The 16,566-nt window shown below is 39.4% G+C and overlaps 4 protein-coding genes across 6 annotated transcripts in view; all 4 read left to right on the plus strand.

Annotated features, from left to right (window-relative positions):
• l(3)psg2 (lethal (3) persistent salivary gland 2) overlaps positions 1–6,549 on the plus strand; it is a 7,945-nt gene extending 1,396 nt beyond the window's left edge. For all 3 annotated transcript variants that reach the window (XM_017612546.1, XM_017612548.1, XM_017612547.1), the window contains 2 exons: positions 692–4,291; positions 4,882–6,549. In XM_017612546.1, the coding sequence (XP_017468035.1) occupies positions 692–4,291; positions 4,882–6,148 (4,867 nt within the window). In that variant the 3' untranslated portion in view covers positions 6,149–6,549. The remainder of the gene's footprint in view (positions 1–691; positions 4,292–4,881) is intronic.
• A 568-nt stretch (positions 6,550–7,117) lies between these two features.
• On the plus strand, positions 7,118–9,730 carry Fign (Fidgetin). Its single transcript, XM_017612557.1, has 8 exons — positions 7,118–7,349; positions 7,410–7,923; positions 7,990–8,147; positions 8,203–8,351; positions 8,417–8,706; positions 8,763–8,840; positions 8,907–9,248; positions 9,364–9,730. Exons 1-8 carry the CDS (start codon positions 7,216–7,218, stop codon positions 9,490–9,492), a joined length of 1,794 nt encoding a protein of 597 aa, XP_017468046.1. The 5' UTR covers positions 7,118–7,215; the 3' UTR covers positions 9,493–9,730.
• Positions 9,497–16,566, plus strand: part of Mdr65 (Multi drug resistance 65) — a 48,626-nt gene continuing 41,556 nt past the window's right edge. Inside the window, exon 1 of the mRNA XM_017612550.1 lies at positions 9,497–9,552. The gene's annotated coding sequence lies outside the window, so the exon portion shown is untranslated. The remainder of the gene's footprint in view (positions 9,553–16,566) is intronic.
• vito (nucleolar protein viriato) lies at positions 14,420–16,506 on the plus strand. Its single transcript, XM_017612574.1, has 3 exons — positions 14,420–14,460; positions 15,609–15,671; positions 15,735–16,506. The coding sequence occupies exons 2-3, from the start codon at positions 15,631–15,633 to the stop codon at positions 16,390–16,392; spliced, it is 699 nt and encodes a 232-aa protein (XP_017468063.1). The 5' UTR covers positions 14,420–14,460; positions 15,609–15,630; the 3' UTR covers positions 16,393–16,506.

The raw sequence follows: 16,566 nt of genomic DNA on the forward strand, positions 1-16,566 counted from the left end.
GCAAATAACGAAATGTGCTACTCTTCCACGCAAAAATCTGAAATGTGCTAGTCTTCCACGCAAAAATCTGAAATGTACTAGTCTTCCACGCTAATAGTGAAATGTGCTAGTCTTCCACGCGAATAGTGAAATGTGCTACTCTTCGTAGGGACCGACGATATACAGTATATGTGTTATATCGCACATCCTCTTCAAAGGAGCCAGAACTCAAAAATCAGATCCGGAAATATATGTAACTGTTTTGGATCGTAAAGATTCAAAGCAATTAGTACAATAAGAGTAGATGTCTAGTTAAATAATATATTGAGTAATCATGGAAAAGAATATTTGGATCAATAGGAAATTTGTCGTACTGATTGTGCCTTTTTTGAAGAGGGTTTGCGAAATGTATATAGTCTAACATGATTTTCATTTATTTACACTTAAATTCTAAATTTTTATATAAAAATGCTTGTTTTGGCGCTCAATGGCGTTTTTATCTCAGTCTCGAAAGCATAATACATATTCATATTTTTCAATGAAACGAATTGTGACACGAAGAAAATATGTATATTTTATGATTTTCTTTTTTAATCCGGCTTTATTTGAACAAGTTGGATTTTTCACACGAGTTTTTCCTCGCCCTGCGAACTGGGTAAATAGAGGGTCAGGTGTACTCGTTTTAATTTAATTTTTTGTTTTTTTAATTTAGGTGGACCAAAACAAAACCATCTATATCTTATGCTTTCAATTTACTCGATCGTGTTCCAACAAAAAAGAAAAGGAACAGCTCGGATCAGAATGTGCAGAAAAAGAAGAAAACTAAAAAGTCTAAGGAGCGGGAAAGTAGCAATAAATCACTTTCAAGTACCAAAAGTAGTCGTAAGTCGAGCAAAAGAAAGAAAATCAGAAAAATACGCGAAACATTGCCGCTACACCCCACAAAGAAGCAATTGCTTTCACCAAATAAGGAATTACTCACATCAACTGCTGATGACGAGGGAAATACGCCCCAGAATGAAAACAACCAACCAGAAAGCCCAATATGTACCATAAAAAAAGAAGAAAGTCCAGAACCATTCTCCAATAACTTAACTGCGCTTGATATTTTAAAAACCATAAAACAGGAACCAATAAAAGAAGATTCGAAGTTGGTAGACAAAGCCGACGATTTGGGCAAGCCTGAGGTATTGGATATGTTTGCGAGTTTAACACCTCCTAAACAGAGATCGCCATCTGTTGCTAGCAAGGGTGCATTAAGCAATCCAACTAACGTACAAATAACACACAAGTTTCAAGAGATTCAAGACCGAATTGATAAATTGCTTGAAGATGATGATGAGCTTAAACTTGAAGCCATACAAGCAACTAAAGATAAGTTATTACAAAAATCTCGTGAACATACAGAAAATGTCCATATGGCCAAGTCTTCAAAGAAAATTAAAAATTCAACCACGAAAGATAAGAAAAATGTTCAGAATATTTTGGAATCACGAGATACAGCGCCAGATAAGATTGTAAAACAACGCTCAAAAGATAGGGACACATCTCCCTCTAAACCATTCGATGACGCTAAACGAAAAGAAAAAACACCAATAGATATCTTCAGTGATAACAAAAAAGATGAACGTAAGCATAAAAAGGATGAAAGAGAGTCGTCAACACCTATGAAAACTGCACATTCCAAAATTTTGCACAAGTATAGTCCCAGTTTAAAACATCAAAAGAAAGGAAACACTCTAAGTGCTAAGAAATGTTCTAGCAAGTACAAAGAATTTACTTCGAAAAAATCGTCATTAGAAGATTCTCCCAGTAATCTTACCAAATCTGCTTTGCGTACTTTGGATGGCAGTCCAGACACAGATGACTATTCGGATAACTGGGAGAATGATGATGAAGAAATCGATATAAATTCTGCATTTCAAAATGTAAACCACTTGGAGATGTCTAAAAATGTTACCGGATGTAGTCCTTCATCAAGTGTTGCTGATAGTGAAAACTCTGAATCGAGTTCAAAAATTCAAAGTACAACCCCTAAGAATTCTCCACCTCGCCAATGTTTATCGCCCAAAATTAGCTACACGCCCAGAGAATCACCGAAGGCAAACGATGATAGCGAAGATACAAACGAACTGCAACGATTATATAATCAATTTATTAAGAGTGTTGAAGGTGCTGACATAAAGCCAACTGAAGAGTCTAATGGAGTTGCGCTCATTGAAGTAAAGAAAGAAATTGATAGAGAGCAATTATCTACTTCTTCTGCCTCTAATTCTTCTTCGTCCTCTTCATCTTCTGACACAAGCATTTCATCTTCGGGGTCTTCTAGCTCTACAAGCTCAAGTGATTCGGCTTCCGATGATAGTAATGATACCGATACGCTCAAAAAAGAAGATGTACATTCAACATCTAGTACAGAAAATGCTATAGAAACAAACGTTAGTGGAACGTCAGCAGATAAGCACAAAATGCATTTTTTACATACAAATGATGACTCGAAACCCAATGTTGCGAAAGACTTGAAAAAATTAGAAAACCTTGAAGCTAACTTACTACGTATACAAATGATGCGTGCTAATTATGATTCAGCTGATGAGATAAGCGACGAATTGCTCAAAATGGAAAAGCTGTTTCTTCATGAGAAAAATATAATTTTAAATAAATTCAAAGACTCTTCAATGAGCAAAACCACAACGAAAGAAAGTGAAACTCAAAATGTATGGGAGTCCCCAATGCAGACCTCGATAGAATCCTTTCAATCGGTATCATTGTCAAAAGGCCAGTTCGTGCAATCCTTACAAAAGTTACAAAACAAAGACGATAATTCTCAAGCTTCGAATATATTTGACACAAATCGGGAAGTTATTAAATTGACCATATCACCTGTGAAGTTACCTAAAACCTCAGCTATATTTGAAGCCGATAATGACATGGAAATAGCCAAGCAAGCAATGGAAACTTCCGAAAAAAGTAATTCGGCAGTGAAACCACCAAAGCCAGTCAAAGAAGTTGCAATAGTTAAGCCAATAATGGAGTCTAAAGAACCACCATCCGGTCATCATCAAAAACGTCGTCGTTCACCAATGCCATCACATCATTCTCTGCAATCAAGATCTCGAACACGTCGAGGAAGAGTGCGTTCTCTATCTGTCAGCCCGCAAAGGAATGGTAGCGCACGATGCACCACTCCTCAAAGACGAGGTGCTTTTTCAAAACAATCGCGGAATCGCAATTTTGAACGGCGAAGTCGAAGCCGCAGCCCGAGTGTAACTCGTCCTCTTAGTCGACGGTCGGGTGATATTAGTCCTGTTCCTCGTAAACGACGATCACTTCTGAATATGGACGACCGATTCCGAAAACACTCACCCAGACGTGACTCACGGTCGCGCTCGCGTTCCCGTTCTCCATCTTCACCTCCACTTCGTCATCGTTGCGATCGTTATTCTCGGTCGCCGTTGCCATTTAAACCCCCATCACCACCAACAGACCCTACTTCATCTCCAAGCGACTCACGTCGGAGCAGTTTATCTCCTGCAAGGCGTTCGCGTTCTATTTCTCGTTCACCGAGAAAAATAACTGTTTCACCACCTTCAAAATCCTACGAAAGCAACAGACATCGGTCATTATCACCAAAGCATCAGGCCTATAAACCACATTCGCCACGTCAAAGCAACACTTCGTATTACTTTAATAATTCGCCTAGCAGAATATCTTTAGATGCGCGTATAAATATTGTGCTTAATGGGCCATCTTCAAGTCATAATGAAAATAATAATGGCATCGCAACTTACGAAGATTATAATAATTATAGCCAGTACGGACCCGCAGCATATATGTCATTGCCTAGCGACTCAAATAGCTTTTACACAAATCAGTATGTACCAATGGCAAATGCTGGTGGAACAGTTCAACCAACTCATGCTATTCAGTCTACATATTCGAATTTACCAGCTGGGGCTAATGATCAAACTGAACTATTTTCTGCAGTATCTCATCAAGCCAACGTAAACGCATCCAACTTTTACTACAATCGTTTTGGTAGTCAGACATTTGGTTTAAATGCACCATCTCCATTGTTAAAGGAACTACCAAAGGCGACTGTAGCAGTACAAAAAGGAAATGTGCTTGAAATCGTGCCATGCAGTGACTTGCTTACCGATAGCGTGGCCGAACATACTAACGAAAATAAAAAAGTTAGTTCCAATCAACAAGTTATGGACGAAGCAACAGGCTCTAATAGCGAACAAGGCAAACGTAGTATTTTAAAGTCATTGGATGGTGAAACTAATTCATCACGAAGTGCCTTCGTCGGGTAAGTAAAAGCAAAATTTAAATGCTTCCTTCTTCAACCTTATTAGAGAAATCCGCTGTAGTATGTATGAATGTTTTTATATCACGCTAACCTTAAAAAAGATTTAAACTTTTCTTAAGGAACTAAAAATTATGTACGTAAAGACAGGAGCAAATATTTTATGAGAATTTAATTTTTTGTATGGTAAGCTTAAAATAATTGTTTGCTCATTGCTACTTTTTTGCCCTTTCGTATTGCTATTTAAAATTTTCTCCGACCAATAAACGGGAATCTGCAAACTCTCAATTAGGTTATACATTCAAACATATGTATGTAACCAGCAACATTTTCAAAAGTTAAAAACCGCCTCCAAAACATTTTGTAGAGGTTTGTTTGCCACTATGTAGATACAATTTTATTATCAATTAAATATTGTCTATTTAAAGTCTTGGTTTTTCTGTTTAATCATTTTCAATTGTAACGCGTTGAAAGTTAGCTAATGATACATAATCATTTTTTCCTTAGCATATGTACGTAAATTCATATGAATGTATTTATGTACATATGTATAACCTTAACACAATATTAATTTACTATTTCACTATCTACAGGGCACCAAAGAAGAAGAAAGTGAACTTTGAGGATGGCGTTTTTCCCAATCATAATAGTGACGATGAAGACCGTAAAGTAGTAGAAGCGAAAATACGTGTCAAAATGCGGCGATTGAGGAAGAAGCTCGGCATAACACCTCCATGCCATAATTTGTTCAAAGATAAGGCCCGCATGGCAAAACAAAAGGCTAAGTCCGATAAGAAAACACCACCGCCACCACCGCCTAGTGGATTGGCGCCGCCAAACTTGGAGCAGCCAATTTATCTACGAACTCACACACCAACTCCCCTTTTATATTTCCACTTTGATGGAGTTGTGCATTCAATGTATGTTTCACAAATGGAAAGGCCGATTCCACCTCGTCTTCTCAATCCGAAATGCTTGTCAACAACCAACATGAGCGTAGTTTCACAGCATACTGAGGCTCAATCTCCGTTGTACATGCAATCGCCAATTAGTGCTGGAGCTACGCATTTGCACACAAATAAAAAAGATCCGATCTCCTCATTCACCCGCCCGAATCGAAACGAAAATATATCGCCAAAAGTAATTCCTTCAACATTGCCAACATTGATACAACAGGCTACTGGAAGCCCAAAAATTAACTTTAAATTATATTCACCGATTGAAAATGTACACCACACAGAAATCGGTAGTGCAACATTACCGAGCACTTCACCTAACAGCATAAAGGGTAGCGCCATTCATACCATCTCATCGACAACGATAGGAAATCATTTCCTACCGAAACGCCAAGAATCACCTAAAGATGTCGTTGGTACACGTGCAAATATTTCAATGGGATTGCTTCCTACTCCAATGAGTCATCCTCCTGTAGCGACACAAAATACAGGAGTTACAACTCATACTCGTATTCCGGTAATTGGTGTTCCACCAACAGTAATTCCTAATGTAGTACCATCTGTGTCAGAACCATTCATGGGTGGCGGGTTCGCGTCTACAATGATGCAAAACACACATCATCCGATTAATAATCTTAATCAAAATTACATGGTACCACCCCCAATAGCCCACATAAATAATCCACATATGACAGGTGGCGTACAACAATATTTTAATTCACCCGTTCAACGGATGCATCGGCCGCTTCCAAATTATATGGTCCAGCAGCCTCAGCAAAGTCCTACCCAGTCAAACTTGCCCATGTGTCACCTAGTGGATCCGATGGAAGCAGTAAATGCAGATCTAGATAAATTCGCTAACCCGCAAGCTATGGCAATTCCATACAATTTTAAAGGGCCGTAAATATAAGTGGGTATTTTACTACATTTTATAAATATACGAATAAAATATATATAACATGTACTTGTAAATTAGTGGGATTAGTAGTAAAATGTTTTTTTTTTCTTTTTATTCTGAATTAAAGATGTACTATAATTTTAATCGCCTTAAATTGAACAAATACATAAATAATACCACAAATATGCCTCCGTTTTAGAAAAAGGGTCCATGTGACTATCTCTGTTGACTTGAAAAAAAAAATGATTTTAGTAACTTAGATTTTAGATCCAAATCTAAGCAGTTACAAAAAACATCATTTCTATTGAACTTTTAATGTCATCTTAAACTATCAGTCAATAGCTTAAACACAGATTTACAGGAAATCTCAACCTCGACTTAAATTGTTCTTTCAAATTTCCAAGTATTACCATACTGAGCTGTGCAAACATTGACCTGCGCAGTAATTTGTACAACTTTTCTACTTTCGATTAAAGCTGAAATTAGTCGAGAACGCAGAACTTATACTTAAACGCAGTCTGTATACGCAGAATTTTGTCGATTACTGGAGCCCTCAGTGTTGCTTACTACACTGTTGCCACTCATCAATGCCTTTTCATAAACTTACCCTTTCAACAAAAATTTTTCGTGCTATAATAGATTTTAGCTAAATATAAACTACTTAGTTTTCAACAAAAACATTATTCAATAGTAAATTTCAAATATTTTAAACATATTTTGAGTAGGAACTTATATCTTTTTTACCATCTGTAAAACTGACGAAGTGGCAACCATCTAAAGAAGGAGAAATCAGCTGACACGGAAAAATCTAAATTCCGCAGATTTCTGCGCTACGGGCTACAACTACAGAAAAATTCTGCGGTGTTGAGTTTTCATTTACATGGCGCTTTGGTAAGACAGATCGTGTCAGCTGACTCGGGTTTACGTACCGGTAGGTTTACGTTCTTGACTAATTTCAGCTTAAGTCCATCTGGCAATACCTGCGAAATCCGCCAAATTTGCCGTTTTGAAGAAATTTGATTCATTTGATCTATTTGATCAGCAGAATTCAGTTGCTATTTAAATAAAAAGGAATGTATGGTAAGAAAAAGGAAGTTATTGAGCAGTATGTGGCTAACGAGAATATTTGGGAATCATCTTCATCAAGTACTAGCGAAAAAGCAGCTGCATGGCGCCGTCAACTGATTTTATTGGGAGATCCTATTCAGTAATCAAACATGAATTTGTTATTTTACGATAAATTAATAAAGCATTAACAAATTTGCAGTGAATTAACTAATACAGAAACCTACGAGTTGCTTGAGCGACACTACACTCGATTGGATTCTACGCATCTGCTTGAGCACAGGAAACAGCGCATGGAAACTGTGAAGTCACTATTGAAAAAAAATGTCCACCTACCAAAGCCCACGGCGCGTAAATGCGAAAATTATATGTTTGAGGATTCTGATTTTGAACCGCCTTGCCATGGCATTTACGAGAGTTGTAAAACATTACAAATAACTGACTATCATCTAAAGTTTTTGAATGGTTTCACTTCCACCAACGAAATTATGGAATGCGAAAGCATTATTGATATAGACAAACCCTCTAATCCGAGAAGTACTATGGAAAATTTTTTACAACAACCAAAAGAAGTAAGACAGTGTCGCGATTTTGACACCTCATCGACAAGTAATAGCAATTTATTAAAAAGCAAAGAAACTGATGGAACAGCATCACCTAATGAAGGGAATCCGTTCCGAACAGCGCGGGAAATACTTTTAACGAAAACTTTTAAGGTGGGAGAGTATCAACTAGAAAATTGTATACATGTAAGCTTTATTTCAAATAGTTTGGGTTTACAGAACCAGAATGGAAGTAACATCAAACCTTCAGCGGACGGCCCAGGCAATTCGAAAGAAACAAGTGCGCCTCCTTATTTAAACTATGGCATAACAAGGAAAATGTTAGGGACTCGACGAACAGTCAGATCGGGTTTTGTATTACCTGTTGCAAGAGAAGGGTAAACGTTTGTCAAATAAGAGTGATCATACTTATTTAAATACATTACACTTCAGCCCCCTAGAACTAAATTCATCACCTCCGATCAATCCGTCGCCTCCAATCCAATCATCTCCAGAAGTAGTTGACGAACGGCTTGCCAACATTGACCCAAAAATGGTAGATTTAATCAAAAGTGAAATCATGCATAAATATAAACCGATGGGTATGGATTTAACTTGAACCGCCAATGTATCTAAAGTCTCTCAACCTCTCTACCATATCTTATAGATTGGGATGACATCGCTGGTCTGGAATATGTTAAATCGGTTATTAAAGAAGCTGTTGTTTACCCACTACTACGGCCGGATATATTTACAGGCTTGCGACGTCCCCCACGCGGAATCTTATTATTTGGGCCTCCAGGCACGGGAAAGACTCTTATTGGCAAATGTATAGCTTCTCAATCACAGTCCACATTTTTTAGCATTAGTGCATCGTCTTTGACATCTAAATGGGTTGGCGAAAGTGAAAAAATGGTTAGGGCATTGTTTGCTGTGGCGGCAGTACATCAACCTTCGGTAATTGCAGAACATCAAAATTTTAAAACGAGTAAATTATTTCAGTAATATTTCAGGTTGTTTTTATTGATGAAGTTGATTCGCTTTTGTCTAAACGATCAGAATCTGAACATGATAGTTCCCGAAAATTAAAAGTAAGCCCGAAAATTTAGAAATTACTTAGAGTAGAGACAATTGTTAATGTAAAATTTTTTCGTTAGAATGAATTCTTGGTTCAATTAGATGGTGCTTCTACAAGTGAAGAGGATCGTGTACTCATTGTAGGCGCTACTAATAGACCCCAAGAGTTAGATGATGCAGCACGCAGACGGTTTGCACGGCGATTGTACATTCCTCTACCAGAAATGAAAGCACGAATCCAAATTCTTAAAAATTTACTTGCAACTGTAAGTAACGATTTGGACGAAAACAATATACAGGAGGTTGGACATCAAACTGTCGGTTACTCTGGTGCTGATATGGATATCCTTTGTCGCGAAGCATCTATGGAACCCTTGCGTGCAATACCCGCTGAACAAATTCCACATATAGTAAAAGATGAGGTACGTAATACATTAGTGGAATTTAATAAGTGTAAAACACCTAGCGCACTCCCTTTAAATGCCAAAGGGTAGCTTTGGAGGATTTGTCTAAATTTGTTTGGCCTTTTTATTCCAGGTACGCCCGATAAATATAGACGATTTCAAATCTGCGTTACATAGTGTCCGTCCTAGTGTATCAAAAGATGATTTGGCTCAATACATTGAATGGAATCGGGAATATGGCGCATTACAACAATTGAAATAAGTGGCGTTTTTAAGCTAAAATTAGCTCCGTCGGTCTATAATTATGGATTGTAACTCACAAGTAGGTAATTCTCAAACATTTTTTAATTTCCAAGTAATTCCTAAAAGATTTCGCAAATCAATACGGTAAAGATAACGAAAAAGGGATAACTACCTGTTTTTTATATACTAATCTCAACTTGTGAGTTTTTTAAATAAAATATTTTTGAAGGCGATGAAGCCCATGAAATAATGCATATATTGAAAGAGTAAGCTAAATGAAAAAAGGTATAAGGTATTCACTCCTATTCTGCAACTCTTTCGTTTTCGGATTTTGCTAGTCCGCTTTCAGACACGTGAAGTCCTGCTTTCAAATCTGCTCGTTCGATGGCGAAGAAGGTGGGAAGAGAGGGGAAGAGTACAGTTACGTCCGTACCGTCAATTCGTTTTCGTTTCAAGTTTTCTTGTTCTCTTTTGTTCTTTTCTTTGCTTTCCGACGTGGCTGGAACCTACGAATCGTAGAAACAGCAGGTTCCTTCCCGTACGCAATGCGGAATCCCGCGGGTGCCCAAAATAGCCCAGAAATCATTCCCGTACTCAACAAAATGGGTAATAGAGTGCGAAAATTGGAACGTATTGGACCGTAAGTGCCTTCTTCCTGCCCGAAAAAGCCCGGACCTTTTCTCCTGGTAAAATTGGATAAAGCGTCGAAGTGCATATCAGCTTTTTTGTGTTTATACGTTTCCTGCATTTACTTGGTGCTTTTAAGGAATAGTGAATGGCGTGCTGATGTAATTTCAATCTTTAAATACTTAAAATAAAATTTGTGAAACTAAAATTCAATTTCCTAGAGTTTCCGTTTAAGTTACAAAAACAAAAACAACGCCTCCTGTGTAGAGACAAAAGGTTTGTTCGTCGAAAATCCAGCAAGAATTATCCAACACTCAAAATATCAGAGAGTAAGAAAAAATTCTCTCAAATTCTCTCTCATGTTGAGAAACTTGCAAATTTCTGCACGAACGCAAATTTGCAGGAATTTGCAAGTTTCGCTGCCAGCTGGCGTCCACGGTTGCATTTCAAACATAAAAAATTTTTATAGAATTTTTAAAATTCTTTCGGATGGCCAAAAACAGGATATACATGTATATTTCTTGTTGTTCTGACTTTCTTTAACATACATTTCAATTTCTTCATCGTACTAGCTGTCGGGTTTCTTAAATCGACTCTGGTTGCAATTGCATTCCGATTGCAAATACCATTTTTTTCAGCCGAATTAAGTTCATATCATTATCTAAATTAATTATATCAACAATTATTTACTTCCTTTTTTCATAAAAAAATCGCTCGTGTTTATAAATTTTTAAATTTAACGAACTAATTTATTCATTCATTATTATTGTAAACAAAATGCAACCATGCGCCACAACCACATGTTTTTCGTGTTTGCAAATTCTTGCTGGCAAAATTTTTTCCAGCAAGAATTTGCAACTTCTCTCCAAGAGAACTGTCACTTTGCTGTCACAATTTTTGAGTGTTGGATAATTTTTTGGTCTGCACGAACGCGATTTGGGCAAAAATCGTGATAATTCGTACAAATTCGCACAAATTTTTTGCTCGACGAACAAACCTAAAAATATCCAATCAGCTGTTCAATCAACACCACGACGAACGAAAGACACAAGGTCATTCCCACAACAGCCGGTTCTACGTGGCGGAATGACTCGGGTTTTACCCGACCAAGGGCTGTTGTTTCGGCGATCTATCCCCGTTTAGGTCGGCGAAATCCATCAAACGTTGCTCGATCCTAGGGCTACACCTTCTCCGCACCCTTCTGCTCAGGGCTGGCATAAAGTCGAATTCAGGGTCAGAAATCTACACCTGCTGCGTATGCCAGAGATGACTGCANGCGCACCCTTCTGCTCAGGGCTGGCATAGAGTGAAACCCAGGGCCAGAAATCTACACCTGCTGCGTATGCCAGAGACGACTGCATACACTCCACCTCGGTCAGGTGCAATGCCTCTGACGGGTGGAGTCACCTCCGTAACTGCTCGGGCCTGTGTACGCACCGGCAATGGACCATTCGTTCGTGGCCCCATGCTGTGCGAACCGGACCGCCTCCACGGCAAACCACCACCAGCCTGCGGTCCAAGAGACGAAGTTACACGGCAATTCAACCCCTGCGGTAGTAGCGTACATAACGGAGGTCCTCAACCTGTCTATGGGCACTCTCGTCATTCCAGACATCTGGTAAATGGGGAGAGTGGTCCCACTGCTCAAACCGGGGAAACCAGCCAACAAAGGAGTCTTATCGCCCGATAACTCTCCTTTCCCCGGTAGCGAAGACACTCGACGCCCTGCTGCTCCCGTACTTTACGAACCACCTGACCCCAGCGAAGCATCACCATGGGTTCCGTAAAGTGCATAGCTCAACAACAGCACTTAACGCCATAAACACTCAGATAACTCGTGGCCTAAACCGAAACTGCCCCTGTGAGAGAACTATTCTAGTAGCGTTGGACCTGTCCAAGGCGTTCGACACTGTCAGTCATTCAACGCTACTAGAAGATATAGCGGCCTCCTCACTCCCACAGGAACTCAAACGGTTGTCGGCGAATTACCTGAGTGGTCGACACTCGTCAGTAATTTTCAGAGACAAAACAGGGTGGTGTCCTTTCCCCGCTACGGTTACCTCTCCGAACTTTCTCGCTTCTTCACTGCAAGGAGCCTTGCCCTATCCCCTGCGAAATCCTCGGCAACCCTTTTCACCTCCTGGACGAAGGAGGTCCGACTGCCACTGGGTATTCATGTCGATGGCGTAACAATACCGACGGTTAATAGCCCGAAAATCCTCGGAGTTACCTTCGACAGTCTGCTCTCCTTCTCGGCACATACAACCGCAACAATGTCCTCAAGTCGCTGGCCGGCAGCACTTGGGGCAAAAATAAAGAAACGTTGTTGGCAACATACAAGGCAATTGGCCGGCCGGTTCTAAACTACGCAGCGCCCGTATGGTCGCCGGGGACTAGCAGGATGCAGTGGATGAAGCTACAGACCTGCCAAAAAACACGGCATTACCAACTGCGACAGAATGCCTCCTGATAACGCCTCAACACCACCTTCATGAGGAGGCCCAGATGCTCCCAGTAAAGGAGCATAACATAATGCTCTGCAAGCAGTTCCTTGCTGGGAGCCACAGACGTGGCCATTCCAGCGGACAACTGCTCGCGGAAGAGCCCTCGCCACGGCACGTCAGGAGGCATCTTTACGAACTGACCGACGAAGTCCAGAGGTTTATCAAACAACCTCTGGACCCGTCAACCTACCGACAGGCCCTGAACGGCATTCTCAGGGAATCAGTCTCAAGTTATGTAGACTCCCGCCCTGTGAATGCCGTTCTAGGCACACAACCACCGGACGGGGACGGGGCAGAACTTTGTCTGCCTCGGCAGACCCGCACTACAATAGCCCAACTTCGCTCTGGCTATTGCAGCAGGCTCAACTCCTACTTGAGCAGAATCAACGAGGATGTGCCCAACCAATGCCCGGCATGTGGAGAGTCGCCACATGACTCCCGGCACCTCTTCACATGCCCTGAGAACACCACTCAGCTAACGCCCCTGTCCCTATTTACAGCCCCTGTGCAAGTAGCACACTTCCTGGGCCTCCCCCTAGCTGAAATTGACGACAACGTTGATGGATGAACCGCCCCGAACGGGGCTTAGTAGCCGCTATAACAACAACAACAAAGACACAAGATCGCGTAAGAACAAGAGTGAAAAAAGTCGATTTTTGAGCGAGTTCTACGCCATCTTGTTTCACTGGAAAACGAGGGAAAAGTAAACAGAGCGAAGAAAACAACGAAAACCAAAATTAGTCAAAGTTATTGTCAGCCACTATAAACGCACAATTTNCAAGATCGCGTAAGAACAAGAGTAAAAAAAGTCGATTTTTGAGCGAGTTCTACGCCATCTTGTTTCACTGGAAAACGAGGGAAAAGTAAACAGAGCGAAGAAAACAACGAAAACCAAAATTAGTCAAAGTTATTGTCAGCCACTATAAACGCACAATTTAGGTAAAATGATGCATTAAAATGTGTTGTCATGTTGAATTACCTCTTCTTTACTTAAATAAAAGTGTAAAATATTGATGTAAACAAACGCTCAGCTGACGAACCCGCTTTCGCAAGCTTTTTTCTCAAAACCAGTTACAAATACAGCGTCGCGTTTTTACCGCGATCTTGTATTTTTGGTTCATGCAACACCACCTTGTATTGATGCGCCTTGACACCGACCTAAGTCCTTGTCTCCACTGGAAAACACTGTTGTGATGGGCTGCAACATATGTCGGCGCTTATTGCTTGACAGCCATATTTGCATTTGAAAGAAAGCGTGCTGGTGGTAACATAGGTGAAATTTTGATATTAAATCAAAATAAGAATCTGTTCCATATTGGATTATGTATCATTACGTTTTATGAAATTATTCAGCATGATTCAATAATAAAATGTTTGCTCAGAAACAGTTTTCTCGCCCCCTCCTGACAAAATCGGCTCGCTTAGTGTGTGGGTGTGTGTGTGCAACCTTTTGTTAGGGAGTTAAGGGTGTGTCAAAACTCGAATGTCGCTAATGGGCAAACCTTTAATTATTGAATCATGATTATTAAACGTCGAAATTGAGAGAATGTTGTCTTGTGGCGTCATGCGGCAAATGCTTATTTCAAGACATCAAAGTGACCACACACAAAAACTTCCAATCATATTGCCAGTCAAAATGACAGTTGGTAGGCCGTCAGTTTTGCCTCTGGAGTTCTGCGGTAACAGCGCCCTAAATTTAATGATTTTACCCAATGATGCGCGATTACCATAAAATGTTTTGAAATTACTCAAACTATTTGCGCAAATTACTTACATAACTATCGATTATGTCCGCAGAAATCGTGCTCTATCATTAACGATACTTAGAATTGGAGTCACCACATAACTATTACTACATTTGTTGTAAGGGTGGGTAACTCAGCAAATTTATAGGAGTTGACTCAATGACTCCAACTCACTTTAAGGAGTCAGCTCATTCAACTAACTCATTTGACTCTTTGTATGTTACACTCATTCGTATCGTAGACTCGTTTTGAGGCATAGATGCGGTATAGCGGCCGTTGAGATAAAACAAAACTTTAAAGTGGGCGTGGTCAGCTCCTTTCTACTGATTTGAAAGGTGTAATTTTTTTTGTGTGCAAATTAATAGGGCGGTGCTAGGGGGAGGGTAAAGGTGGAATTTTCAATATTTTCAAAAGCTTATATTTCGAAACCTATTGTACCGAATTTCAAAATGTGGATATGGTTGGAAAGGCAATTGATTTGATATGCACATCTTTATATATCTTACATACATACATATTTCGACAAAAACTTAAAAAAAAAACGAAATTATAAGAATTTGTGAGATTTGACATAACACCCGCAATACAAAATACATGTGGTTGTTGTTGTTGTATTCTTGCCACCACCTTGTATAAATTCGCCTCGTGCAAAAACAAAATGCAAGACTTTGCCATGCTAAACACTGTGGCGAAGCGAGAGAGTTATATGGACAAATATGAGCCACTATGATTCAATTGATTCATGTGAGCCCTACGGCATCAACTGAGTTACTGAGTTACATTTTTTTTGGACAGGGAGTCTGAGTTACCGATTCACTTAAGAGCGAAATACACCACACAAGCGGCTTGTCAAACATACTTTTCCCATTTTGCCATAGACCATGCAAACAAGAGTCGTTCAAGCACAGAATTTTAGTTTTCTTTCGGTTAACAATGTAAAACATTTTAGTTTTCTACCATTATTCTCCCTTACGTCTTCACTTGGTGAAATTTCAGTTGCAAATGAGGCGATTTTACTATCCACATCGCAAGCGGTTTGATCAAACGTCAACATGGCGGCCAGAAAATCAAAAAAATTTGATTTTTGCTCAAATTTCCCTCAAGCGGTTTGTCAAACCTTCAAACACCCCATAGACAGCACAAATGGCTTGAAGCAAAGGGAAATTTCGCTTGGTTTGTCAAGCCGCTTGTGTTGTGTATTTCGCTCTTTATAGGAATCAACTCAATAACTCAACTCTGAGTTGAGTTACCCACCTCTAATTTGTTGAGAAGCGTGCAAAAATGAGGAAAAAGGAAATTATATTTGATCCAGAGAAAAGAAAGTAAATATTAAAAAAATCTTGGTTGATGATTTCAAAAATAAGTATATGGTTATTTTGTCACAGAAACTTTTTATCTGGATTTCGAAAGCGAAAGAATGAGCGTCGAGCTCGTGCCAAAGAACAGCTTGAGCAAAGTATAAAGGAAGAGCGGAAAAGAATCAGAAATGATCTCAAAAATTGCATGGTACACATGAAGAAAACGTTCCAGCCGCTATCTATAGATCCCGAGTTAGAAGAAAAGGAAAAGGAATACGAAGACGATGAGGTACAAATAAATGTCATCGAATTAACAGCAAGCACTTTGCCAAAGAATCGGGAAGAAGACGTCGATGAAGATTCTAACGCTAGTGATGCGTCCGGAAACGAGCCATATATTGATTCTATTCCTGGAATGGAATTAAAAGCTGCAGGAGAAGTAGTAAAAAAGAAAGAGGTTAAATATAAATCTAAACAAGAGGAAAAGTCATTAACAGAACTTGGCAAGATTGGAAGCAAGAAAATGTTAGATCGATTAAAGAAAAAGAAAGCATTAAAGGAATTTAAGAAAAGTAAAGTCTTCAAGCAGAAAGTACGTATTGAAAAGAAAAAACAACAAAAAAGTAGTAGGCGCGAGAGAAAGTTCTCTAAGAAAGGACCCAGCGGGGGTGGTGCTTTGGGAAACAAAGGCAAGTCAAGTCGATTTAAAGGAGGAAATCCGGCTGCTCGTGGAAGAAGAAAATAGTGCAAAGAGCCTTTTATATTACATAAGTTTGAAAAAAAAAAAGACAAAATATGTGATGCATTTTTATATTGAAAAGGGAAATACATTTTTAAGCAAAAAATAAAAATAAAACAAACAACCCCAATGCTCATATAAACATTTAGGAGTACCGTTTATTTCTTCATGATCCATTGA

This window comes from Rhagoletis zephyria, unplaced genomic scaffold (genome assembly GCF_001687245.7).
Source record: "Rhagoletis zephyria isolate East Lansing unplaced genomic scaffold, Rhagoletis_zephyria_1.1 Rzeph_scaffold_00557, whole genome shotgun sequence".
In the NCBI taxonomy this organism is placed as follows: Eukaryota; Metazoa; Arthropoda; class Insecta; order Diptera; family Tephritidae; genus Rhagoletis; species Rhagoletis zephyria.